Consider the following 21,160-nt stretch of genomic DNA (forward strand, 5'->3'; position numbering starts at 1 on the left):
ATCCACAGCAACTCTTGTTTAAGTAATCTTTGTAACTATAGATATCCCCACAAACATGCGCTTTAAACAATCAATTTTATGAATAAATAGGTGTAATAATAGGCATTAATTTGTTTAGATCAGTTTTCAGTCCTCTGTCTCTCCTCTTGTCTTTATGGTGATGAAGCGGAAATGATTTGCTTCTTCTTGGTGTCATCTGAGACATGAGTGTAAACAAATGAACCTGAAAGGAGCCTCTGCGGGGGGAAGGTGCCTCCTGCAAGAAACTGGACTTGCGATGGATATTTTTGTATTTGAATGGCTGTCAGAACGTCAGCGGGTTTACTAAGGAGATATGCGCATATTTTTTTTGTTCATTGTGTAAAGGCTTGGATTTGTGGAAGTTGTTTTGTGCCCTGCAATAAAAAGAAAGCTAAGTGTCTCCACTGCCTTTCCTGTACGTGACTTTTCATTAGGAACATTTACGGGGCTTCTCTGAGAAGTTCCAGATGCCGGTTTGTGGGCTTTTGGGTGGAAGGCCAGCTCTTAATGGTTTACAAATGTTGTTAAAATTCACTTTCTGCTGTAATGCATTTAGAAATTATGCACTCGGAGTCTTAGTACAATAAATGTCATTATTAGACACTTTAAAATCCTAAATACTGTAATTTATTTCACAAACTCTGACAAGTCATTTGGCATCACAAACACGCTCTCTCATCTGATTATATTGAGCTTTTTTTTTTTTTTTTTTTCAATGTAAATTTCCCTCTTTTAAACTGGTCAGAATTCAACATGATATTCATTCATTTACAAGCACACTGATCAACACTTCTATACTGATGCAGCTCTTCCCAGTGAACTACATTACATTTGATTTTAATAGATTTCAGTCATTTATATTCTTCTCTCCACTCCTCCTCAACCCGTCATCAACCTGCAAAGCACACTGGGACGTATTGTTCAAAGCACCAATGGGAGTCCGTCGCCCAGCTTCATCAAGCACACCTGAGAACAGTGCAGGCTTTAGGAGAATGAGGAGTTCATCATGGGCATACTAATCCTGATGAACAGGCCACTTGAAAGCATTATAACACATCTATAAATATTGCTATGGACATTATATTACAGTACAGTGCATCATTGGCTCGTTCCCTTGAGAAAAGGGTTCAGTGCGTTAAGATTGCCACCAGGGCTTACTGTAGGTCCCAGTAAGAGTAAAGACATCCAGAAAAAAGCCTCTGAGCTCCTACGCGTTCCCTCTAAAGATTAGTTGAGCTAGACTGGAATTCTGTCTCTGTCGTTGGTAAAAGATTTGGGAAAATTACTTGGCGTCCCCAGATGAGAGGAGGAACGCGTTGCAAATGTGTGACGCTTGTGAGGCAGGTTTAAGTCTTTAGCTCTGACAATTTTCACCCATGTTACAGTCCGTGGGAATAATCTTGACACTTATGAAGGAGAACTCCTTAGTGAGCGTCATTCCCAAGTAGCAATTGTGGGTGGGAGAAAGGCAGCTGGCAGCAGAAGAGAGAGACTGGCAGGTTCAGGCTTCGCTGCAGCACTCGTAGATGTTGTCCTCCACGAGGGCAATGACTTGCTCGAACTTGTGGTGCAGCTGAGTGCGACGTGCGGTGGGGTTAGACTCCAGAGCGTTCACCACCTGACCGGAGCAGACAGAGAAGAAAAACACAACCAAGATGACTTTCAGTGTCTGCCGAGCATTCATGCATCTTTCTGTCTAGAGAGAGGGAGGAAATCAGCCACCTGCCTGGACTTAGAAAGTCGAACGAGAGAAAGGCAGAGCAGCAGAGGAGCGAGTGGAAGTGCTTCAGCCTCCTCTCCTGCCTTCATGCATGCCTCCACACCACAAAAGCTTTTGCTCTTCACATATTTACAAAACCCACATCTGCTCTGTTTTTCATGCCCAATAGTTGTCACCGTGTCAGTGGGATTTATGGGCTCTTAGCTGCAGTGTGCTACCAGGCAGAGCGAACTGAGCTGGGGCGAGAGAATAGGCAATCAGGGGCCATTCACAGAGCGCTGTGAATCAGAGTCTAAGCCTCTGGCCCACGTCAGTTACAGTAGCATGACAGAGGAAAGCAGCTAAGCGGTATTATGATGAGGGTGCTCCATTAAGGCAGAGTCACTACTGACTAAGCCTCTCTAGAGAATAGTCACAGCAGCAAGGAAACACGGGGGAGGACAGCAGGGGCTTGAAGAGGGCTAGTTCAAAGCAAAACAGGAGATACGAAGCAGCAACTAAGTGTCATTAAACAGATAGGGGTGGTGGATAAAGAGAAGGTAAATAGCACGCTGTTTGCTTAAAGTGAAAGGTGTCTGTGGGCTGCAAAGAGATGATTGGACACATTGAATAGGGACTGGAGCTATATAATATAGTCCTCGTCTGATTGTTTTCTTTCTAAACACATTTAACACAATGGAAAAAGCTATTTGGTGCAGATATTTAGCCGGAACATTGTGTGACAGGTCATGAGGGTGTCTACAATATGTTGCATCTCTCAACATGACTGATCTTCCACACTGATACGTCACGCTCCGTTATCCATCTGTGAAACCTAATACAGCAGGCTTGAGTGAGGCGTTGCGGCTGCCAAAAAGGGCCAGTCTGAACATTCAAACATATCTAATCCAAATCTGATAACACAAAGACTTTGAAGCAATGTAAAAAAAAATAAATACATAAATAAAAAAATCTCTCACCTGGTTTCTGTATCTCTTGGCATATTTGTAGATTTCTGTCAAGGCCAGGTTGGTGTTGAAGTCATTTCTGTATTTCTAAAGAAGGGACATCACAATGCGAGATTAGATTAAATTCCAAAAACAGGACTTGCGTGTAATTACAGGCTTTTGTGGAACCAGATCTCTAACACACCGTGGCATTTTAAACACTTTACTCACCCGGGACTCCTCGGCCAGGTGGGCATTCATCTCCTGCTCGCTGAGAGGTGCCATTTCCTGTATCTGCTTGTAGTAGCACTGCACTCTCTTCTTATATTCTGGGATCTCCTTGGCATACAGCAGCTTGTTGGTAGGAGAATCCTGAGAGAAAAAATAAATAAAAAAAAACACAACACATTTCAATCATGACACTCAAGTCAACACCTATTTTCAGTTGGCAGTGTGACGCTGCCAGAGATCGAAGATATTTGGCACCTTTCAGTCATGTACGTCATGGTCCGTGCTTACCGATACCAAAACAAGTCTCTGCATAAAGTACAGTTAGGACTGCATTTAAGTAATGTTTTGTTGTTCTTGTGTGGACTTGTACTGGAGTTTCTAGTTTATATGCTTACACTTCATTTACCTTAAAGCTACAGTTTCTATTTATCATGCAGATTAAGATCAAAACATCAAAACAGATCAAAACCGTTAAAACATGATCCACCTTTGCAGACTAAACTGCACACAACTACACAAAGAATTTAAACTGGGATCCGGTCCAGGGTCAGGAAGCGGGCTGGTAAAATCTCCACACCCCTCACACCCTGGACACAGCCTGTTTAGACTCCTCCCCTCAGGCCGGCGTTACAGAGCACTGTACGCCAAAACCACCCGCCACAAAGACAGTTTCTTCCCCCCCGGCTGTCGCTCTGATGAACTTTGAGCAGTCACAGAGTGTGAGACCATTCACATGAACAATAACAATCTGTATTAACTGTATATACTTATTGTACAAACTCCTGGATCGCTGCATATATCTGCTCTTATTCTTTATTTTTCAATTCTTTTATTTTATGCTGTACAGATGGCTCAAGATTTATTTTTTATGCTTATTTAAGTTCTGTGTTTTTGTACAAGAGAGCAAAAGTTACCAGTTACCAGTTACTTCATTTCCTTTAATTTAATTTTCCTTTTTTAAATCATCCTTTAATTTATACCACAATAATATACTGCCTGGCCAAAAAAAAAGTCGCCACCTGGATTTAACTAAGCAAATAGGTACGAACCTCCTATTGGATAATTACTGCATGGGTGATTATCTTTTAGCTGGCATCAAGTTATTTAACCTCAACTGATGCAATAAGTAGCTTCTCATTTCTTAAACAACCATGTTGAAAAGACATGGGAAAGATGTCTGTTTGAGAAGGGTCAAATCATTGGCATGCATCAAGCAGAGGAAATACCTACGGAGATTGTAGAAACTACTAAAACTGGGTTAAGAACTGTCCAACGCTTTATTAAAAACTGGAAGGATAGTGGAGAACCATCGTCTTTGAGGAAGAAATGTGGTCGGAAAGAAATCCTGAAAGGTCCTTCATTCCAGCTGCCATCAGGCTGTACAACACCAGCCTGAGTCAATAAAAACTGTACTTTTGCACAAATTAATCTGCTTTTTTGCACTGCCTTTTTTGCACAAACCACTACCCCACTAACTCATATTTTTTTTCAAAGTTTAAGCAACTATTTATTTGTAAAGTTTATTCCACCACCACACTGTATCTACAGAATGTCTTTATATTTCTATTTTTTTCTCTATATATTTTTTTCAGAGTATTGTTATTTTTTTGTATATATTTTTAAAAAAATTTGTATTTGTGTTTTTTCCCTGTCAAAGTCGTCACTGTTTTTCTGTATATATATTTTTTTGCCAAATTCCGTGCTACTGTGACAAGGAAATTTCCCATACGTGGGATTAATAAACATGTCTTATGTCTTATGTCTTATTGACTGTGATCACTTTTGTTTTTTTGTTTAATAGTGAAAGTAAGAACATTTCCACACGTACAATGAGAAGGGAATTCAAGGGATTGGGACCGTGGAGCAATGGAAGAAGGTCATGTGGTCTGATGAGTCCAGATTTACCCTGTTCCAGAGTGATGGGGGCATCAGGGTAAGAAGAGAGGCAGATGCTGTGATGCACCCATCATGCCTAGTGTCTACTGTACAAGCCTGTGGGGGCAGTGCTATGATCTGGGGTTGCTGCAGTTGCTCAGGTCTAGGTTCAGCAACATTATGTGTCCAAAGAATGAGGTCAGCTGACTACCCGAATATACTTCCCTGATGCCACGGGCATATTCCAAGGTGACAATGCCAGGATTCATCGGGCTCAAATTGTGAAAGAGTGGTTCAGGGAGCATGAGACAACATTTTCACACATGGATCGGCCACCACAGAGTCCAGACCTTAACCCCACTGAGAATCTTTGGGATGTGCTGGAGAAGGCTTTGTGCAGTGGTCAGACTCTCCCATCATCAATACAAGATCTTGGTGAAAAATGAATGCAACACTGGATGGAAATAAATCTTGTGACATTTCAGAAGCTTACTGCAACAATGCCACAGAGAATGAGTGCTGTAATCAGAGCTAAAGGCGGTCCAATGACCTTTTTTTTTTTGGCGGTGACTTTTTTTTGGCCAGGCAGTGTATAAGACTCAGAAAGGGGTCAGTCAGTAAATATTGGAACATACGATTCCAGGCTGACCTCTCTCCCCACGTATTAAAAGAGGCACTCCTTTTTCCTACAATGAAATGAGAACTTCTTCCTCTGCTGGGGCCTAACATCATCCTAATGAGTTTAAAATTCAGTCAATGTGTCTGTTATTTGTTAACGACTTGATGTAAACCAGCCTAAAGTCAGACAATGGAGGGAGGGAACGGTTTCCTTTCCTCACAACAGGAGACTCAGCCAGTCAGAGCCAGAGAAGTAACATTCCAGTCTAAACAACTCTCTCCGCAGCCATTTCAGGCTCTCACACTGGTGCTTAGTCAAGCAGGAAGAAACGTAGTGCGGCTAAAAGGTTGTGGGCATAGTCGGGTTTTAGTGGTGACTACCACTGTGAGCGAGTGTGAGTGGGTCATTGTTTGTTGTATGTGTGTGTAGGAGCGAGGAAGGGACAGGGAAAGTAGGACGAGGAAAAAAAAGAGGGGGGGAGGTAGAGAGAGGCAGCTACGGCTTTCAGCATCGGCGAAGGTGCTTACAACGCACCTTAATATTTCCATGTGTCATGTGTTATTTGTGTCACCTATAGCATTTGTTTGTGTGCGTTAAAATGTGCTGAGGGACTGAGAGGCTGTAACCACAGTCACTCCTTCTGATAGGGAACCCTCTCTCTTCCTGTCCACAAGGTCACTTCCTGCTGATCGCCCATCTGCTTGGTAACCCCCCTGTGACCCTGCGGCCCTCCATGTCCTGCATCTTGCCAGATAGGAAGGTTTCTGTGGAAACGGCGAGCCGTGCTTAGCTTCCTACCCCTTGCTCGCCCCTGCTGGGCTCCTGCTAATTCAGCGCCAGTACCCTTCACTGCCTCGTCCCGGGGCCATCATGCACACTCGCACCACAGACAGGCGACTGTAAACACTCAAAATATAGAGCTACAATATTTCATGTAGATCTCTCCTTGACCTACAGGAGAAATTGTGGCCTCAAACCTGTTAATGAGAAAGCTGCAAAGAAATGTCTCATCGCTGCAGATATTATAAGTGTCTCAGTATCCATAGGTATGCTGCTGCCTGCATTTGCATGTGTATATACTTTCTGTGAGTGCACAGGTTTTTTGGCAATGAGCTGAAGTGTATAAATCTCTGTGAAAGAGGAGCATTATTTGATGAGTCCTCGGCTCCCTCCAGGGAGGAAGCCAGTCAGAGGGAGACAGGAAGCAGAGCGTGCTCAGGGTCACGGTGTCTGAAGGATGAGACGGATTTGCGAGCAGTCAGGACATTGACATGCAAGCACACACACATAGACAGACAGATAGATAGAGAGATGAATACGCACACACACACACACACACAAACACGCACACACACGCACGCACGCACGCACGCATGGCACAAAAAAAAAGATCCCTGGTGCTCATGACCTTGGATCAGCCGAATGGGCTGAAATAACATGAGGAGAGGTAGATGAAGCTGACAGGCTGGAAGCTTAGGGAAGAGGACTCACAGGGGGACTCGAGAGGTGTGTGTGTGTGTATGTTACATAAATACAGTAGATACTTAGATCTGATAAATGGGTACAGTTTGATAAATCAGACCAGGCAGACGGCGCAGAGCTGGGAGATGACGTGAGGCAATGACAGAGCATGAAATGAAAGAGAAAGGTGTGTCAACATTTATGTATTTTTGTATATGATTTTGAACAGAGATGATGTACGTGACAAATAATTAACCACAAATGTTGTTAGTTCGAAGTTTGCAGCCCAGTGACATTTGGATCCACAAGTAGTTTGGAAACAGGAGCTACTGATAGCAAACAGAGAGCTAGAGAGATAAACTCACCTTGCCAAGTTGCAGGTCAGAAATGGAGCAGGCATCAATGAAGGCCTGGGCGATGACAGATAGACAGGCGTCCATGTGATCTGTCTTATCAATGTCAAACACAAACTGAGGATTCTTCAGGATGTTCACCCAGAAACGCAGAGGTAAACTGCACAGACAGGGAGAGACACGCTTTTAAAAATCCTGCACCTGCACGGTAAGGCGGATTAAAGGGGGACTATAATCGTTTTTTTTGGCTGGCTACCTGTTGGTTTTCCAGATGTGCAGGGTGTCTGGGTCTGTGATGCCGCGCTTGTCGGCCTGCTCTTCCAGGAAGTCGAAAAAGTATTTGACAGCCAGAGGGGGGCGGTCTGGAGGGATGCTCAGGATGGCCTGAAAGAGGTCATCCAAGAACTTCTGAAGAGTTCCCTGTGGAGAGAAAGAGAAAAGATGTCTCGCACATGTGCATGTAGGTGCTTTCATTTCATGTGATGCAGGGATTTCTACGCGGCTATTTGGAGGTTATTATCGGGCATAAAAATGGGAATAGGAAACAGGAAGATGAACTCGAGTGTTGTTGTTATGACAGCAGCAAGTCTCGTTTCTGGTTACCTTTGTAGACAGCAGGCGTGTCAAGTAGATTTCAGGCAACACCTTTTTGCGATGGCTCTGCCTGTGTGACTTCTTGTTCTCCATTAGCTCATCGTGAGGTAGGACCTGGAAAACCAAAGGTCAACTTTATTTCACACAACTTGAAGGAATGAACACTGCCATGAGTAGCTAAATGAAAGCACTATTGTCTCTGCTGTATGAGTTATCAGAGGGGAATTTTCTGGCTTTCGCATTTGACACATGATCCAGAAACCACATAGGGGTATTTTGAAGCAATGAATAACAAGCCGAATTAGGGAAGCGATGGGAGTAAGGAAATTCTCATGATTTTCTTTGGTTACTGTTTACAGGATCACGTATCAGACTTGCTCATACAAGTCTAAATAGGGATAGGGGAAAGGAGGAAGCAGTCAAATTTCCACCTACTTGTGTCAAAAAGGGACTACAGGACTGTCCTGTAAAACTAACTATTCAGCCGGCAAATTGTGTTCCAAGGAACTCATTATTCTAAAGTCAAAGGGCCCATATCTCGCCTGACGTTTATAAAAGAGCTTAAGCAGCATTAGTGCTGTCATGTCCTCTCAGCAGCTTTCCTTTTCACCTCCCATCACCTCCATTCTCTCTGTTGTCAGGCCTGCTCGGGGCTGACTAACACCGGCACACGCAGGAAGAGCTCTGGAAATAAACTCAGACATCTCCTATAGAAATACTCTGATTACCTATGAGGAGCTACTCACCAAGTGTACATACTTCTCGGTATCCAGGTCTTTGACTAAAGAGAAGGAGACACACAAAAAAAAGACATATAGCATGAAACAATGTGCAATCAGCAAGGTGGAGACCTGAGAGAATAAGAGGAGAGAGGAGGAGGGAGCACAGAGGAGTGTGACAGATAGGAGCAAGAAAGAGAGAAGATTGACAGGAGAGCAAGGGAGATAGAGTGCATGCAAGAGGAGAAAGTGATTAAGGTGGACTGTGGGCCGGTAGGGGAGGGGAGCTGTCTGAGGGAATGAAAGAGGAAGATTACGAGTGAAAGGAAAGAGAAAAGAGAGAGATTAGGCGAGACAGACACACGGAGTCTGTGATTGGTTCTGGAGCCGGTGTAATGAGATGGTAATGCTCGGCCAACGCTGGGAAAACGCATTAAACCCTCGTGGTTTATATATAGATCTAAACACAAACACAGTCATACGCATGCACGACCAGTTATGACTACAATGTGGATACATGTTCAAACACAAGCGGGAATACAGGCACCAAGACAAACACAGTAAATAATTGTACACACACAATGGAAAAAGCAATGGCAGGCATTTGTTGTAGACACACAAACATAGTGAGTGCCTTCTCATTATAGCCTGGTCTGCCAGAGATGCTCCAGCCCAGTGGGCCTCGGTCCAGACCCTCAACACTGATCACAGGCAGGCAGGACAGTGTTTCATATTAGCCAGGGAGCACTACAGGCTCATAACACCCCTTGATGCTTTGAAGTGGGAGCCAGGTTTGGTCCACATAAGCCTATTTTTGGCTCAGAATGAATGAGAGGAGAGGCTTTGATGGACAGAGCCAGCGCAGAACTGAGCTCTGGTCTGGTACTGATTACATAAGGTATACCCCAGACAAGGAACGGACAAGCCCATTAAAGGCTGAATGTAAACTCATCTGTCAACAGGCACTGGTTTCTTTTTGTTCTGAGCTGAGGCTGGACAATAGGCCAACTTGAGCCACATTGTTCCCACAAGCTGACACTTCCTAATAGAATAATGAGAAGAAAGAGCTCTGAATGAAGCGGTAGCTTCACTTTTAGTGTTTTGATTTATTAGGTGCGAGTGGGTTTAGATGACTGCTGTGTCTTTTGGGGACGGGTGGGTATGTGGTTTCAGGAGTGTTTATATGTGCGTATCATGTTCTCGTGACTAGTTAAGCATGTGATGTGTCCTGTGATTGAGTGGGTGTGCGTATTTATCCAAGTGTGGGTGACAAAGCGGCGAGGAGCGGGTGTGTTTGTAGGTGACGTACCTCTCCCGATGGTGTTCTCTTTCTTGTCTTCCATGCTCATGGCCAGCGATGCCCCCTCTGGGATCTGCGAAGGGGGGAGAAAAAGAAGAAAGAGTGGGGAGAGAGGGTGGGGGGAGAGACAACAGGAGACAGAGGGCATGAGGTCAGGGGTGAGCTGGGGTGCACCAGAACAGCATCATTAAGCATGCCCTCAAGGGTGGTGCGGTGCTGAGAGGTGCTTGTGTTTGTCTGTGCTCGTGTGTGTTGGGTTGCGTGCATACAGAGTGGTGGCAAGTTTGCGGGAGCCTGGCTGGGCTCATTAAAGTCAACCCGCAGTGAAATGGATTGAACAGCCTTGCCAGTGAACCCAGACTGTTAGTACACGCTGCAGCTCGCTGCTTTCACAGCTCTGTCCCAGCGGCTCAGCGAAAACTAAACAGAGCACTTAACAAGTACAGGTAACAGGTCAAAGGTCGAGAGTCACTCATCTGTTTACTCAGGCACAAATGAACGCAGACCTAAGCAAACACAAAGACAGTTGGACCAGCACATTTTACTTCTCCTTTTTTTTTTTTTTATAACACAGTTGAGCCAATTTTAGCATGGATGGAAAGTGAAATCAGAACAAAGTTTCTATGATCACAACTTTTTTCAACACTCATTAAATTCAAATTTGCTACACTGGCAGCATATTGATGCCTCTGTAATTATATTACAGTTTTTGTTAACAATTTACTCCCTTCTGCACAAATAAGTTTCCGATCATAACGGTGGCACGCAAGGGAAGTGCTCAGCCAAGTCCAGTCAAGGTTCGGCACCAAATCAGAAAATAAATTTAAAACGTCTGTCGCTAATGACAACAACATAAATCATTTAAGCCCCCCCTCCACTCAAAAATGTGTTTGCTTATTGTTACTTCAGTTGGATGTTTGGACGTGTTGACCTTTAGTGTTGAATGATTTACGCATGTGCCGAGTTTAGCTTTATCTGGAGGGGGAAAGTCTCCCTGTGGATACTTTAAGACATCGCAAATCGCTGAGAGCCAATTATGGTAAAATCTAATGTGTGAATGGAAAGTTGATACATCCACGGCACATGAAGTGAGAATGGACTTGGCAGAGGTTGGCACCCTGTGTCTAGAAGTTAAAACTTGGAAATGAGGAACATTTTCATAGATCCTGGGATGATAGATGAGGACGAAAGTAGTTAATAGTTAATATTTTTCTTTCTGTAATGGCAAAAATTCTTTCTAAAAACATGGTCTTTGAGAGTCTTCAAGTTGTGTATGCAGGCAACTTCATCTGAACTATTTTTCAAGTTGGAAACAACTTTGAAAACCATTTCCCATGTTAAAACTGGAGGTGTCTGATCATTCCTTTCACTGGCCAACATGCCATCACTTATACCCACTTAGGGCAAGGATTAGACATGTCCCTCTATTTTAACGATCGGAGCGTCTCACCCTCTTTGCGTCAGCTGGCTTCTCTGAATGACCTTCCAGTGCGAGCTTTCAGAAGAGCTGTAAACACATTTGTCTTCTCAAGTGGAAAAAAAGTGCCACACTGCAAAGATATATCTAGACCAACCAGCCCCTAAACCGTTCTGAAATTCACATACCGTTAATTAGCAAGTACCTCATTTGAAAATACCATTGTTTTGTATTTGGCTGTTAAAAAAAAAATAAATACAGTCTGTTACAGCTACACTGCGGTAAATGATCCGTGCAATGAGAAACACAGAGCAGCAGCGCCAACAAAACTGCAGACATCTACACAGAAACAGAGCGTCCTCCCTCCCATGGACAGCCAGGACACCACTTAGATGGAGGTCTCCCCTTTAACAGTCCCGCTGTTACCGTTACAAGAGCAGAGATGTACAGATCACACAAATACACACACACACACCTGGTAATGGAAGACTGTGTTGAGCTTCTTTCGACCATCCTCCATCACTGAGGAGTTGTCCAGGTCCTGAAGAAGCTTACTGTTGCTGCCAGAGTCAAACCACTCTGGAAGAAAGAAAAGGAGAGAGAAAGGCGTTAGACAATTTCCTCCTAAATTAGGAAAAGAATATGCGAGACATACGCCAGCCGGGCTCTAACTCTCTGTGTCACGACCTGTGGAAATATTCCCGGGCCATTAATCAAATCAGCTCTGCAGGCTCCACAGCTTTTGAAAGCAATAACTCTTTGTGATTATGACTGTACACTCTCCTCGATGCATTCTGTCATTTATTATATTGCAGCCTCAGGTTAGTTGAGCTTCATGAGAGGAATTGACCTTTTGCAAAGGAGATTACTATATCTTGGAGGGTTGGGGAGGGGAGAGGATGAAAATAATCAGAGAAAATGTGCTCTTACCCAGGTCTACATCCTCCGCTCGGGGCCACTGGGAGAATGGCAGGTTCTTATAAAAGGCTTCTATGATTTTTTCCTTAACCTGGCAGATTGTGTCAGTATTCATGACCCTGACAGACAGCGAGTCCATGCCGCAGCCCTGGAAGGACACGTTGATGTTCTGCAAAAGCAAACAAAGTATGAAATACTCTGCGAGAATGTTTAAGTTCTGAGTCTCACAAAATTACCGTCAACTTGATTGAAAGTTTGACCTTAATTTCTGAGAGAGCGAGACTGAGTGAGTGTAACTTACCTGTGGCTTGGCCTCAATATTCTCTCGGAGCAGCCACTCCTCATTGAGGGTGTAGCGGGCCTTCCCTGTGATGGCATCTATGGAGCCCTTGTTGATCTGCTGCTTGATCGCACACAGCAGCAGGAAGAAGGGCTCACCCACTGTTTCCTGCAGAGGGGTCACAAAGGTGGAGTTAAAAATCAGAACTGTGGCATTTATTCTCAGGCGTTACTTTTTTTTACTGAGTCCCTCGTCACCTTGAGGTAGCTGTACATGCAGATAGACATCCAGTTGGTCAGCATTTTCTCCACGACGGACTCGGTGCGGCGCAGCATCAGTTTGGGGTTCTTGGAAGCCGAAGCGTCGATCAAGTCCACCAGCAGGTCTTTCATGATGCTGGTGTAGTACTCGAGTTTACCATGGAGGGCGATGGTGAGCAGGGACGCCAGGCTGCATCTGAGAGGGTGAGAAAACACATTAGCAGAGGAGACAGATGAGCAAAAACACGCTCCTGCAAACATGCCCTGTCAGTGTGTGGTCAGTGGACGTCTAAAAATAGCCACGCTACAGAAACAACAACAGCGTTTAGTCCTTCCCACAGCACCTGTGACAGCAGAGCCAAATAAAAGCCTGATCTAATGCAGGGTGTGTCTGAGTCAGTAAATCCAGAGGTGCAGGGGATTTCCCTAACAAAGCCCCTTTAATCCAGCTGAAGGAGGCTACATCAGTCAGTAAGTGCTGACGCTGTGGTGGGACAGGGATGCGGTCTCGCTTCTGGCATTTCTCTTCCGATACACAATGACTAGTTAGTTTTCGGACATCAGGACCACAGCAGCTACACTGATAGATGGCTGAGTATTCACCAAGCTGGTGAACCACAATTCTGAGCATTTATTTTTGTGGTGTATGCACCGGTTTACGCGCAGCCCCAAGGAAAATATAGAGCTGTCCAATAACAACTATTGTGTTAATGTCTGTGAACGTTCTCAGGTTTTTTCCAAAATACAAAGGCAAAGGAAAACCCCTCTCAGATCAGAGAACAGAGATTCACAGAACAGACTTGATCCGTCCCCAAAATGTTCAACCCCTATACACCTTGAGACCAGAGCCTCTGGCCATTAATGGGTCCTTAGAATACCACTCAGCTGGGAAATAAAACAGGATCAAAATAAATTCCTCCAATTACAGGTGAGTATCTGGCTGTTACAGACCCTAGTCATGTGAGTTTCAGGTGGGTACCACCCGTCCTAATGAAACCCCAACTCTCCACCAATCGTTTAGTGCTGAAGACGTTACTTGGATGAGCGTCTCAAGAAACCCAACAAGTCAAGTTGCTCGTGATTAAGCTTTGTTTTGTGTTTTTGGGGAACGTTTGTGTTGATATGAGCTTGAAAAGTGTTTCAGATACTTTTGTTTATTTACAGCCAGTAGAAATGAATTACACAACATGGTGTCACTTTTGCAGATGATACGGAACAAAAACAAGAAGAATCATGAGCAACATTCGGCATTCAGCTGAAGTCGTGTTTCTGAACACTTGACTAATGACTAATGTTTATTTCTGCTGTAAACTTGAGCAATTCGGTCTAAGAGGACTGACTCACCATTTCAGTCGTGAGTTGAGTATTTAGTCGCCTTTTGGCACCGCTGTGGTCGACATTGTTTACTGAGAAACATTTTTAGCTACTAAATGTTCCACTATGTTCCTCACCAAGTAGGAGCCAGAAAACTAAACCTTTTACTTTAGCCACTGTTAACGAAATAACATTTAAAACACCGTCAGACATAATGAAGTCTGATTAAAGTTTAAAATATGAATCACCGCCCTCATAACAGTGGTGTACAGTGCAAACACTGGCTGGAACGGTTACCTGTCTCGTATAGCGAAGTCCTTCTGCTGCTCCAAGGCGTGGACAAACGTGATGAGGAAGTGCTTATTACTGAGGAGAGTGGAGAACAGAGTGATGCCCTCTTCTATGTTGGGTCGTGTTGTGTTGGTGGCCTGATGACAGAAGGAGGGGATGATACAGTTACTTCACTGCGTGATTTCGCCCTAACCGGATTACCTGCCGCGCCCTCCTTAATCTATTTCACCACCTTGTGTGCGGAGTGACCTACTGAGTGAACACCTCATCTTTCTACCACATCTCTTCCCTCTGCTTCTTCAGTCACATCCCTCTCTGGCTCTCTCCTGTCCCTTTCCGTGTGCGACTGTCCCTAAATGTGCCGAGTCGACTTAATGAGCATGGCCTAGCTACAGTATGGGTGCGACTAAGCAGCAGCGTGATGAAGTCTTCCCTCTGGACTGCAGCCATATGGTGTGGTTTGCAGCCTGACAGAAGGAGAACAGGGGTGTCCATTAAGATAAATGCCCGCCTGTGAGATTTATTTGCTGTGACCTGGAAAACACTTCCCGGGAAGACGATGTGGATCCAAGGCACTTCATCACCGCTAGACAGGCTCCCCCGGCTGCCGACCCAAAACTAGCGCCGCAATCTTTACCTTCCCTCGTTCTAACGTGCACACACACACATGCACGTGTGCATGAGTGTGAAAGCCCGTGCCCCCTCTCCCACTCTCTTTATAACTCTCACTCCCATCTGCCCTCGCGCACACAGCTAGAGATGTATTTCAATGGAAAGCGTAGTGTTTGGTCGTCCAATGAGCGAGTGGGAAGTGTGTCAACAACCTGACATCAACTTGGTGGGCAGCGTGTTGTTTGGCAAGCTGAATTTTTATTTTTTTTTGTCTCACTCATTAGAAACCACTCAGTGACATGCATTAGTATTCATATGCTCACACTCAACAGCATGCGAGTTACACTGACATTCTCCACGCACGCACATTACAGCAACCAAACAAAGGAGGGGAAAAAAAGCACAATATGCTTTTCTTTTTACTACTCTGGCCATGAAACCATAATAAGTTTCAGTGTGACCCAGTTGAGAAACAAAGCGGTGAAAAAGGAACCAAATCAAGCCACTCTGGCAGAAGAAAACTTAACCCTAATGGCTTAACCCTTCACCTGCCAGTCCTGCAGCAGTGGGTGGGTCTCTGGCAGCGCTCGAGGCCCCAGACCATCATTCTCGTAGACGGGCTGGACCAGGCTCTTCTCGTAATCTGAGCACATCTGAAGCACACATAAACAACACGCAGAAAAATGTCACACAAACTCAGCTGCAGTTATAAACACAGGAAGATGGATAGACAGGAAAAGAGCCGGCCCTAGACGTTGGTGGTAAGTTTGCAGCCTGTAACTAAAGGACAGAGTTTCTTAAATAGGCCTTGAGTGACCATGAAAAGGAAACATGACACCGTGACACAGAACGTCGTGATCCCTAATGGGTTTGGAGATAAAGTGACATGGAGCTAAAAGGCAGCCATTCAACGGCCTGTCATTTCAGGACAGCTACTTTTGGCTTGTATGCTAATTGGGCCTGTGTCTAACACAGTTTTGTGTGTACGTAATCTCAGACAACCAGAAGCTCTTGTGGACAAAAAAAGAGCATGAAGGTTCGTGAGTGCAGTGTTGGCTGTCTTAGCAGCAAAAAAGTATGGACATACAATGCTGCAAGGACAATAATTTGTGTTTCCCTCCATGCAGCTTTCCAACACTTCCTCCTTCTTAAAAAAAAAAACAATGTCCACTGCAACCAGCATGGCTGCCGTTGCATAAGATCATTTATGCTTGCGCAACAGAGTGGGCGTGCGAGCTGAGTAAATAGTATGTTTTGAGAAAGTTTTTCGTGTCTCTGTGCCTGCCATTGTTCCGTCTCCTTGAAAGTCCAAACCTGTGGTTGGGAGACAAAGCCCGCTGAGCAGTGCCTGTCTGAATGGGTGGAAAAATACCCACCCACAGATAGACCCGCAGTCTACCTTCAGGGTGGAACGCACATCAGAAAAACGCTTACCTATAGAGAACACATTAACTCTCCTGCAGGGTGCCTGACTGAGCTACAGTCCGCTAGATGTCTGCCGTATGTTTAAAAGTTCCCAAGGTGAATTTTTATCCTGCATATTACAAGCGGTGGGAAACGCGAAATGGGACATGCAGGGGGATAAAGTATTAAAACCCCAGAGAGAAAAATGGTATTGTCAGTCCGCCAGTTCAAATCAGATAACGGGAAAAATGTGGTTTCTCACCTTGGGGAAGAACGTGCGCGTGACAAACTGTTTGTACTCCAAAAAGGGGATGCCCTGGCTGCGATTCAGCTCCTTGGTCAGGTCTGTCATGTCTGTCTGCAGCTCTGCAAAGCCTGAAAGGACGAAAAAAAGAGAAACACCCAGAAGGGACTTGACTCAAGGGACCCTTTTTCATCCACAGTTGCATTTCATTTATCATTTCGAAGTAAAAGAAGCAACAAATGTGTCAGCAGGCTAATGCAGTAAACATCAGTTTGTCCCAGGCTGCTTAAAGAATCTGGCTGATTTCAAAGGAAGTGATTTTAAATCACAGAATTGTATCATGTGATTTCCCAGATCTAGTGTCATGTTCTGGTTGATTACTAAATATAGAAAAACGCTAATCCTCTGATCTTTTTTCCTTTCTCATTCTCTCCGCCAGATTGTGCAGCCCATCACGGCATGCAGGCAAATATTTACCAAACGGCAATCAGACCAGCCAAATCCAGTCTGCGGCTCTTATCCAAAACATGTGTGCAGGCTGGGGTTTACATGCAGAAACAGTATCAGCATGTCCAGACACCGACTCGAATCCGCATGCTAATATTGTAGTCACTTTATTGGGTAAGCGTGTACCAGCAGAGGATAATGTTCTGGCCTAATGAGACGTTGGAGATCTCTTTATGGAAAAGTGCTTCCTGTCGCAGGATGAGAGACGTATTTGGGTTACAATGGCAGCTTCTTCAGACTGTGTTTGTGCAGAAAGCAGAGAATACAAGACCGGAGGGATTTAAAACATATTTCATTACTCCTCCAGGTTATTTATCCTCCTGCTCACTAAAGCGTCCTCTAAACCACCAGTCAGTTCACACCCTCCGCTCCAGATTAGATGCAGCAGGCCCCAATACCAAACCTCCCCTCTGCCTTAGTGTTCAGACAAATACCAAAGCCTTCCCATTAGAGTAACCTGGAATATGTCAATTTCCCATCTTCTTATACTCCCCCTCCGCCTGTTTTTATCACATCTTTCGTCTCGGCAGAATTACCCCTCGCTTTGTGCACACTCACCCTGAACTCGGCCACAAATCTATCTGTGTCCTCTGACTAAATAACCTCTCCTCTCCCTCCCACGCTTCTGCTTTTCCTCAGGCTCACGGCCCTCACTCCCGCTCCTATCGCTTCCTCCCTCCATTTCTCTTTCTCTATCCGTCCCCCCCATCTCCGCGCCATAAATCTGGGTGCTCAGACGCCAAGTGGCCTTCGCACGGCTTTACTTTAATGCCCCAGACGCGCACGCATGTACACGCGGCCGCAGACCTACACTGACCTTGTTCCTACAGAGTAGATGAAGCAATGGCAACGTGGCCACTCATTGCTTCTGTGTGTGACTGATCGTGTGTCAGACACCGTGGTTTATGAGTCAAGCATAGTAGGCACAAATCTGTCAACTGTTGTATCTCCCTCCCACTTCAGACAAGAGAAACTCCAAAATAAATACACATTTTCGACATACACACACACAGACAGATACAGAGGCACGGACAAATATGTGGTCAATATTTCTGTCTTCCAGCGTTGGCATTTTTCATGTCAGTCGACAGAAAACATCATTTGTGGCTGAAATGACTCTGATAGCGGAGCTGCTACAAGAGTAAAGGCTGTGTGTGCGTTTGGGTGTGTGTGTGCGCGCATGTGAGCGTTCTTCTTACAAACACACCTTTACGAATCTCCTCTCTGATCTGGGACTCCATCTCTTCCATTTGGAGAAGAGTTTTCTGCCAGTAGCGCTCTGCCCTCCGGCTCTTTGTGCAGTACACCACAAGAGCTGAGAAAAACAGAGAAGAGTGAGAAAAACAAAATGCACGGCTTATATGTTTTAAAGCCAAACAACTGTTATCACACGCACCGACAACATCCAGAACAGAACAATGGTGTCAAAATTAGTCTCAAAGGTTTTGAGCGTCACCTTTTCTGAGCATGTGAAATATATTTTTTAAATTTTTTTTTTTTTGTGAATGTCTCTGAATGCGAAGTTATCTATATTTTGAATGTGTAAATAAAATTTGTTGACAAATTATTTCAACAGTTATGTCACACCTACAAAGTCTGGCAAGATTAAAAAAAGGGGGTCGGTGAATATCCGAGAACAGATTCCGCGCAGGAAATGGTGTGAAAATCCACACTAACACCAATTTTCACCCATACACCTGCCCTGTAGACACACTTCCTTAAAGATTAGACTACAGCACACACACACTCATAAGCACACGGGCAGCAGAGTAGACAGCAGTGAGAGGAACAATGGGGTCTTTGTGTTCTGGATACAGAGGAGGGATAAAGCAGGTGCGGGAAACTATAACCCCCAAATTCTTTTTATCTGTTCCACATCTGGAGCATCCATTGCTACAGCAGGCACGCATCCGTCATGTGCTGTGAACATGTGTAGACAACCTACCCACAGTGCACAGGAGCAGCAGCACACAGCACACCACAATGGATACCACGATGGCCAGCTCGCTGCTGCCGAGCTGCACTTTGGCGATGGTGCGGAGGAAGTTCCCCACTTGCACCTAGAAAGACAAACAGCACGTCAAACTGGGTCTACCCTCCTCGTCTGTTATACAGCTCATCCCCATGTGTCTCATCATGTCGTAAATATACATTCATTAGTTTTGTTTTTCTTTTATCAACGCAGCAGTTTGCACACAGTGATGGAGTCAGAAAACCACATGACTTCTTAAATTCTAAAACAAAAACCTTGTGTCTTTATACATACAACCAGAAGAAGTCATAAGACATGAAATGCATTTTAACATAGGCCTTAAGGGGATAGTTTGGTTTCTTTGAAATGTCGGCGAAGCCTTTAAATCAATCTGTTCTCTCAAAGGCAAATTAACCTTGAGAGCGCATGAGTTGGTGGTCTACCGCTGCTTTGATCAGTTACTGCAGTTTGTTTGCGTTGTTGTATGACTTTGGTGTTTTAAATTAGTATCTGAGTTAATGTGTTAACACACCAAAGTGTGTACAGCTGTAGACCAGCCACTCCCCGGTTTCCAACTGAAAAAAGCTGACAGACAGATAGGTAAAGCTGTGATAATATTCTAAAAATAGCATACAATTAAACTTGTATAGATTTTTTATTTTTTTTTTAAGGTGGACCTTGTTTAGGTGACTAGAATAGATTTGGCTGCTGACCCCGTCCGCAGCAGTTCATTTATTAGCTTCTCTTGTCTGCATCTGCAAATTGGGGGCATGCCTACCACCATCTGGTGAATGTAATACACTGACTATGGATGAATAGCTCATACTTCAAAGAAACCAAACTATCCCTTTAAATCATCATAATGATCAGCAGTGAAAGTTACCTCGATGACAAAACCCATTTCAATCTTGTTACTCCAGGGCATTCGTGAAAATGCCCGAATTGTAAGATCTGTCTTGCGAGCTGCTGTCACCAGCCGAATATAAAGCTGCGCAATGATGATAAAAGCACAGTGACAGCCCTTTGGTTCGGCTGAAGGCGAGAAACTGACGTATAGTAGTAATAAAAAATGACTGCAAATGAGATGCAAACAAAGGAACGGACTCACCAGTCTGCAATTGTTAAATAAAATGATTTAATTTTAGCTACTGTCCTTGGATACGTCAAATTATCTATTGGACACAAATATAACCTTTTTGCTGCCCTTTATCTGAATAATTCAGCACCAGCAGAGCAAAGTGAATTTGAGAGGAAGAGACAGTGATGAAGGGCAGAGCAGTAATGGGCACAAACAGCAGGTGCATTAAGCATTTTCTTTCTAACACAGCGTAAAAATGTATGCTGCCCAACATAGGCGTTTCTTAATGGGAACACAAGTACTTGCGCACAAGCACATCATTTTTTATTTTTTTTTTCATGGTCACAGGTGCAGACAACACGGGGAAAAAAAATTACACACTGTAGGATTTTGAAAAATGGTCTCTCTCTGCAATGAGCTGGAGGAGTCACCCAGTTCAGACTAACCCAGATGTGACAAGAAAAGAACTTTCACTTCTGCCTTCTGATTAGTCAGCAGGGTCTCTGTGGTCCCCGCTCACATCGTTCCCTCTCCCTTCCCCAATCTAAGCATACTTCATAAAAACGCAACTCGGATAAAAAGCCTCCAATCCTCAGACCAAATCCCTCTTATGCTGGTCTTACTCTGAGGAGGGGAAACCGGCTCGCTGGTCTCACTCCTTTCCTCATTCCCTGTTTCTCTTTCAGGTCCAGGCATTTATTTTCTCAGACCCAGCGAGAGAAGACCCTCTTCCAGAGACTGCAACAGCCAGGCCTGGTGTAATGGAGGGGAAAATGCTATTGTTCCATGTTCCTGTTTCGCTCCGGGTACAAAAACACTGTTTCCTCACATCCACTTCTGCAACACTTCAGAGCCAAGCACAACACAGCCACGTAAAAATAGCTCTGCCACCGAAAGTAAGTGAAGAAACACAAATGGCCATAAACTATGAGTCAGCCCGACATGTATGCATTTATTCAAATGTGCCGACACAAAGGAAAATATACGTGCGCTCCGTTTATGCCCCTGCCAAATGTGCGCACAAATCATCCCGGCCGCTCGTGT

General features: G+C 44.5%; 1 protein-coding gene across 1 annotated transcript in view; it reads right to left on the minus strand.

Annotated features, from left to right (window-relative positions):
- Window positions 1–625: 625 nt before the first annotated feature.
- The window catches only part of plxnd1 (plexin D1), a 62,025-nt gene continuing 41,490 nt past the window's right edge, over window positions 626–21,160 (minus strand). The window contains exons 20-36 of the mRNA XM_084553288.1: window positions 19,012–19,126; window positions 18,274–18,381; window positions 16,578–16,690; window positions 15,460–15,564; window positions 14,306–14,436; window positions 12,692–12,890; window positions 12,456–12,602; window positions 12,167–12,323; window positions 11,712–11,815; window positions 9,829–9,892; window positions 8,547–8,581; window positions 7,810–7,914; window positions 7,463–7,626; window positions 7,219–7,366; window positions 2,899–3,039; window positions 2,701–2,775; window positions 626–1,639 (exon numbers count right to left, since the gene is read on the minus strand). Coding sequence (XP_084409414.1) covers window positions 1,523–1,639; window positions 2,701–2,775; window positions 2,899–3,039; window positions 7,219–7,366; window positions 7,463–7,626; window positions 7,810–7,914; window positions 8,547–8,581; window positions 9,829–9,892; window positions 11,712–11,815; window positions 12,167–12,323; window positions 12,456–12,602; window positions 12,692–12,890; window positions 14,306–14,436; window positions 15,460–15,564; window positions 16,578–16,690; window positions 18,274–18,381; window positions 19,012–19,126 — 2,028 coding nt within the window. The 3' untranslated portion in view covers window positions 626–1,522. The remainder of the gene's footprint in view (window positions 1,640–2,700; window positions 2,776–2,898; window positions 3,040–7,218; window positions 7,367–7,462; window positions 7,627–7,809; window positions 7,915–8,546; window positions 8,582–9,828; window positions 9,893–11,711; window positions 11,816–12,166; window positions 12,324–12,455; window positions 12,603–12,691; window positions 12,891–14,305; window positions 14,437–15,459; window positions 15,565–16,577; window positions 16,691–18,273; window positions 18,382–19,011; window positions 19,127–21,160) is intronic.

This window comes from Chelon labrosus (assembly GCF_963514085.1).
Source record: "Chelon labrosus genome assembly, chromosome: 10".
In the NCBI taxonomy this organism is placed as follows: Eukaryota; Metazoa; Chordata; class Actinopteri; order Mugiliformes; family Mugilidae; genus Chelon; species Chelon labrosus.